This window comes from Frankliniella occidentalis, unplaced genomic scaffold (genome assembly GCF_000697945.3).
Source record: "Frankliniella occidentalis isolate FOCC.00 unplaced genomic scaffold, Focc_3.1 Scaffold49, whole genome shotgun sequence".
Taxonomy (NCBI): domain Eukaryota; kingdom Metazoa; phylum Arthropoda; class Insecta; order Thysanoptera; family Thripidae; genus Frankliniella; species Frankliniella occidentalis.
In genome coordinates, this window is record NW_026267179.1 from 568,581 (window position 1) to 574,971 (window position 6,391).

General features: G+C 55.7%; 1 protein-coding gene across 1 annotated transcript in view; it reads right to left on the bottom strand.

Moving 5' to 3' along the window:
• LOC113202407 (uncharacterized) overlaps positions 1-6,391 on the bottom strand; it is a 156,136-nt gene that overhangs the window by 83,262 nt on the left and 66,483 nt on the right. The window contains exon 4 of the mRNA XM_052267283.1: positions 5,502-5,753. Within this exon, the coding sequence (XP_052123243.1) occupies positions 5,502-5,753 (252 nt within the window). The remainder of the gene's footprint in view (positions 1-5,501; positions 5,754-6,391) is intronic.

The following is a 6,391-nucleotide window of genomic DNA, read 5'->3' on the forward strand; positions in this document are numbered from 1 at the left end:
GGGGGGGGGCAAGCCAAGAGAAGACGCCAAGGGGTAAGTTAAGGACCGAGGCAGGGGGCCAAGCCAAGAGCCCAGGCACGGCTGGGAAAACACATGCCAAGCTCCGAGCCCGACTCTAAGCACGGCGGCAAAGCAAAGGAAAGCTAAGGGCAAAGCCAGTGAGAGGACGAAACCATGAGTACGGGAAAAGCCAGTCGATGGTCATGCGAAGGAGCCAAACCAGCGCGAAAAGGGGGATAGCCAAAGGGCCGCAGACTTCATACGGGCGCGGGCCGGGCCGGGGGAAAGAGGCCAAGCCCAAAAAAATGGCTGCAAGAAATCCAAAAGGTGAGGCCTCGAGTCAAGAGGCCTGACCGCGCCGCCGCTGGCGCTGCCGGGCGGCCACCCTGTGCAGCTGTGATGTGGCCCTGCGCCGCCCCGGCCGTATCGCATGGCAGCTGGCTGCGAGGGGTTAGCTAGCGCCGGGCAGCGGCCTGGCGAGGCAGCGGCGTGGGGGAGGCCCCCCCTTGGGTTTCGCTTTTTATGTGCGCAAGGAATGTTGGGCCGAAAACACGACCACGCCGATGTGGAGGAGTTCGAGGAGGGGAAGGGAGGGGAGGAGCACGAACACGGGGAGCACTGCGGAGAAGGGGGTGGAGGCCGCCGCGGCTCAACACTCCCGCGGTGCGTGCCCGGGGAGGGAAGGCAAAAAAAATTAAATCCAGCCTCTGAATAATAACAAGTTTTCCCGTTGATTACCTTCCCCGGCCAGCCGGCGCGCTCTTCCCTCTTCCGGACAGTCGCGCGCGCCGCCCGCCCGTATTTCAACCCCCCTTTCTCCCCACACCCCCGCAACCCCACCCCTCTTCTTCTTCAGGCCAGCCTCAGACTCAAGGCAGACATCTCTCTCATGGCTGCATCCGCATAAGCCGCCTTTTCGGTGATCGCATCGTCTCTCTCTCTCTCTCTCTCTCTCTCTCTCTCTCTCTCTCTCTCTCTCTCTCTGCGTTAACCATTCCTCTCTTCTCATAGCGGAGATAAAATAACGCGCGAGCGAGAGGGCAGACGGCGCTGCTCTGAGGCGGCCCGGACGCGCCGCGCTCACGTCGCACCGTTACGGTGGCGAGGCGTGGGCGTGGGGGGCGTGGCGGGGCGTAGCTGGGCGGGGCGCGGCGCCGGCGCTAAAAGAGGTTTCCACGCCCCATCATGACCTGTTCCCCCGTTCAATGGCCGACTTAAAGCACGCCGCCGCCGCCAGTGAAACTAATATCGGCCGCGGAAAATACACAATAAACTTTCGTAGCGGATAGGTGCTCCCGCATCGCACACACGTCAGAAAAAAAATGCGTGTTTTGGTAAAGAACTTGGTTTCACTCGACTTTTTTTGAGAACATACATGTTTCTTTAGCACTTAAATAATTTTTAAGTATCCTACTTTACATGCATGCATGCGTTCATGTATAAGTCATACGATTCCGCCCCGATTTTCGCGTTTTGACGGTGGCCCCTTTCCCCTTCGCGCCCCACCCTCACGCACCAGTCCGCAGGAGTCCGCCTGCGGGTATACGGGAGGCGGGCCGTGGTGGGGGACGGGGGCCCCGCGGGAGCCATCACGGAGCAATGACGTCCTGGCTGCGAGGGAAGTGGGAGAACAGGAGGCAGGATGTCTGCCTGCCTCGCTTGTCGCCGTCCCGCCCCGCCCCGCCCCGCCCCGCCCCGCGTGCAGCCGCCGCACACCGCGGCGCCGCCCCAATTTTCCTCGACGGTCACAAAGGATAGTGATTTTGCGCGATCATCTGTAAAGGAGCCCCGCGCGCTCGCGGAGTTGCGGCGGAATGGGGGAAAAATAGGGGTGTTGCAGTGGCGGGCGGAAGCTAGAGGGGGCAGGGGGGAGGGGAGGAGACAGGGAGACAGGCGACGTGAGTAGGTGAGTGAGGGGGCGGTCCGTATTGGCTTCCGTGTCGTGGAGAGAGGCAATTCGTAGAATGGGAAACGAGTTGTGCACTGTACTGTCCGCGTCCTCCTACCCTCCTTATTTTTCATCACAACTGCGACGCGTGTCGTCGGCGGCGGCCCGCATTATTCTTCCCGTGGAAGTACATTTCGTCTCACATACATACATGCCACATCGACACCTTGCTGGTGCACACCTCTAGCCGCCGCCCCGCCGCGCAGGGCTCGCCACCGCCGCTGACCTGCTCTCTGCGCCGCCGCGCCGCCATCATGCGTCTCTCGAAAAGCCAGACGTCATGTTTTATGAAGCAAACTTTCCAAAGTGCGCAGCAGCAGCAGTAGCAGCAGCAGCACCCATGGTGGGGAGCGGCGGCGGCGCTGGCCTACAAAACGCGTGAGATGTACTGGCGCAGCCGGCGCTGCTCAAACCCATTCTGACGCTGAACAAACAAAACAAATGATACAAAAGCCATAAAAAAAAGAAGGAGGGCGAAATGCGCAATATATAAAACTTGTGGATGCGCAAAAGTTGAGAAGTGAATCCACATTTTTCTCGCAAAAGATTGTATGTAGTAAAAGTAGTGCACAACGTATTTTTTCCCCTCTTCCTCTGGTTAAACATGATGGAGAGAGGGGGGTCGGGGTCAGGGCGAGTCATGTGGTAGAGGCGCACAGCCCCCCCCCCCCCCCCCCCCCCACTTAACTTGTTCGGAAGGCCAAGGAGGAGGTATCAGGCGAGGCCATCGCAAGACGATGAGACCCGGAAATTTGGTCAATAAGTCGACCGGAAGTCGGGAAAGTGGGGGTAGCGGGAGGGACGGGGATGGTGGAGAAGCGGCGGAGGGACGTCTTAAAGCGGTTCCGCGCGAAAATCTGTTGGGGAGCGCGACGAGGCCGACGGGGCGGCGTTCACATTTTTCTCCGCCCCACTGCATCGGTTAGAGGCAGGTGGGGGTCGTCGGGATGTTGGAGGAATCGCTCGATGGTTATGTAAGGGGTATAAAAAAGTGAGATTCCGCGCCGGGGATGTCGTCTTCTTCAAGATCAAGGTCGCAGAGACGCGACGTGGAATAATGATCAACCATTCATAAACGCCAACCGCTCCTCTCAATCGAGGAGGAAAAGGAGCTGATGCGGGGAGGTGAAAAGGGAAAAGGGGGGAGGGGTGCAGATGCCACTAGCGGCAGAGCAGTGGAAGTGGAAAGGCTTCCCAACGGCCTCTACCCACCTTATGCCAACCTCAGAACTCGCCTCAGTATGTTAGCGGTTAGTTTTCTTTTCCTATCGTCTAGTAACATGTATGCCGAACTTCTCCCAGCAACTTATCAAGTAATACGTATGTCGTTTAAATAAATATTCAAATTTTGCCGGATTTCCTAAGCTAAAATCGTTTCATTCTTTCTTTTATTTTGTTACATTAAAAAAGTATTATTTCTCTTGAAACCCATTGAAACCCCAAAAAGGTGATGGTCCGAATCAGAATCACAATTTATCATTGAAAATGTAGGTTCAGCTGTCGCTCAGACAAGAAGCTGTCAAAACAAGTAAATGTTGGTTATTTATTTTCCCAAAACACATTTGTGTGTGAGTGGCGAGTGGCCATTGCCTACCCTGCTGTCCAATCAGCAGCAAGCGAGACCACGCACCTCAACGGCCAGCGTGCCCGTTAAGAGGGTCTAAACTGCTACTCGAGTGCTGCTTGCACCTGCAGTTACGCCCTTCTCTCTCACTCTCACTCCCACTAGGGATGGGGGTGACGAAGGACGGCGGCGACTTGACGCAGCGAAAAGACACAAAACGCCATTAGAGCCGATGTGAGCACGGCGTAAAAGCGACCGGCGCAAACGCGGTGATCGGAGCCCGCGCCTCCGAGTGACAACAATGTTTTATATACGCGTAGTAAAGTCTCTTCACGGCACTAATAAAAGCGGTCGTCTCACACGGTGGCGCTGCACTCTACCGCTACAACTGTCGGCAGGGCGCGCCGCTCCCAAAGGCCCCGCCCCGCCTCCCTTTCACGATATTCGCAGTTCACGACGTCGTCGCGTCGTGCAAATAAGCCCTCATTTCCGCCCAGAGTTGCGCCCCGTTCGCGCTCCGCCGCTTTTGTGCCCTTCGCCGAGGAGGCAGCAGCAGGCAGGCCCCCCCTTGCCTCCACGAGAGAGAGAGAGAGAGAGAGAGAGAGAGAGAGAGAGAGAGAGAGAGAGAGAGAGAGAGGAGGGAAGGAGAGAGATGGTCCTACAGCAGCAGCATTGCGGGGAGCAGGAAGAAGACAAAGCCGGAGAGGAAAATGCATTTCCAATTTCCAACGCGGAGCACATGAATGGAGGGGGGGGGGGGGGCGAAAACTTCGCCCATGCCACAACCCATCCCCCTTCCCCCCTGCTACGCCGACTTGGGAGGAGAGCGAGCAGCTAGTCGCCTCCGAGAGTAGTTGATGACGGCTAGAATGAGGTCATTAGCGGTTCCCATCGATATGGATGGGAGTGTATGGTATATGGGCTGCGGTCACGCGCGCTCGTATCAGGTACCGTCAAGCACACCGACGACCACGCAGGGCCGAGACCGTCTGAGCCGCGGAACGGTCTTGTGTGTGGCGGCAAAGAATAATGCTTCTGCGGGCGGGAGAAAAATGCGCGTGTCGCGAGCCACACACTGAAGCGTGCCGGCATGCCCAAACGCGTAGTGTAGAGAGGGATGACGGTAAAGCAGTATTCCCGGGAAGGTAGGAATGCAAGCCCATTCCAGTAACACCCGTGCACACTTGATCCATTTTCTGGAAACAGTTCGGCTACATGGCTATTGGGATTTGGGATGAGTAGGGGGCGGACTCACGACGTCAGCTAGACGCTAGCGCCAGCCGTTAAAGCCACCGTCTACCCACGTTTTCGTGATTATAAATAAAACCGTTTATATAATCAGTTTGGTCCAAGCCTATATATACAGACATATTCCACTTTCAGTAATGCACTGACAGCCGTGAATGCAAAATTATAAATTGCGATTAGGTTGACTTAGCGATGGCAAGGTAAAAATCAGAGAGAGCCCTTCCGCCCTCCCGATAGAAAAGAAGTTACACGCGGTAATATAGCCATTTGTTGGTTTCCAAGTACACAAAAAAAACGGTTACTAACTTGATAGCTAGGACATTTTCTTGAAAACATTGACGCACCAGCATGCACTTAGTTTACTCAAGTGATGAGTTGTTTCAAGAAAATGCACTTGATTTCTATTACTTGGTGTGTTGAGCGGAGTTATTTCAAACTCCCAAGCAAGTGGAAGTGTTAATTTCGAGGCAAAATGTCATCTCCCAAACATTACTTCTGACCTTTTAATAGATCAGAGCCACTCGCATGAGAAAAACTAGATCTGAATAATATTGAGCAAGCAAATGCTCGTAAAACTGCGCGCACTGCTCGAAAACTGCGCGAGTAGTAGTCTCCCCCGAGTTGTGTGCGAGGCGGTCGGGTGTCTCTGGGCCCTGGGGCGCGCGCGACGCACTGTCGTTGGGCGTGATTGCACGAGCGTGTCCCGAGCAGCTGCGCTGAGCTGCGCTGGCGTGTACTCACCCGTGCTCTCGGTGCCGTACACGTCCGGGCAGGCCTGGTACCGCAGCAGCAGCCTCGACTCCTGGGTGCACGCCTCCACGGACGACATGGGCGAGCGGCAGTCGCCGTGGCCGCGGTTGTACGTGAAGGCGAGCGGGCCCCGGAAGGGACACGCCACGGGGGAGCCGCCCAGCCGGAACATGGAGAAGAGCAGCGCGTCCCCGGTGATGAGCTTGCACAGCTGGTCCAGGCTCGTGTGGCCCTGGCAGAAGGCTGCGGACAGACAAGGAGCAGGGTTAGAGCAAGCATGAGCAGTTTCAGCTCAAAGCGCACAGACAAAAGCTTTCACCACACATGACTTTTAAACATTTTCCTTCAAATGAAAAGAACAAAATTACGACATTGACCATGGATCCTAAACAGTCCAATTACAAAGGTAGTAATCATTTAAAACTTATTCACTCAGCCAATTTTAAGGCTGTTAAATTTTCAATAGAAACCTTTTTATTTGCTCAGCAACTATCTCATGGAGCTAAATTGAAAAGCATCTTTGAAGCTTTACGTGTCGCTTTGGAAGTTCAACCAAAAGTGGCATCTAAATCTAATAGGAATAGGGCGCGCGAGACGCCCGATCCATTGCTTTCCATGACCCATTTTCCCCGTCGTTAGGAAGCCGAGGATGAAGCCTTTTCGTCGGGGTGTAGGAGCCGCCGCCGGCCACACGCTTACGCCCCTGCACTCAGGCACACGCCCTTGGGGCTATTGACGGGGTGGAATATTTTCACCATCCCCCGCCTCCCCTCCCCTCCCCTCCCCTGTTCCTCACTGCTCGCTGCTGTCGTGATTTTTCAGCGTGACCAACCCGCCTCGTGGGCTGGGCACAGGCAGGTCATCATTCTGATGACCCCCTC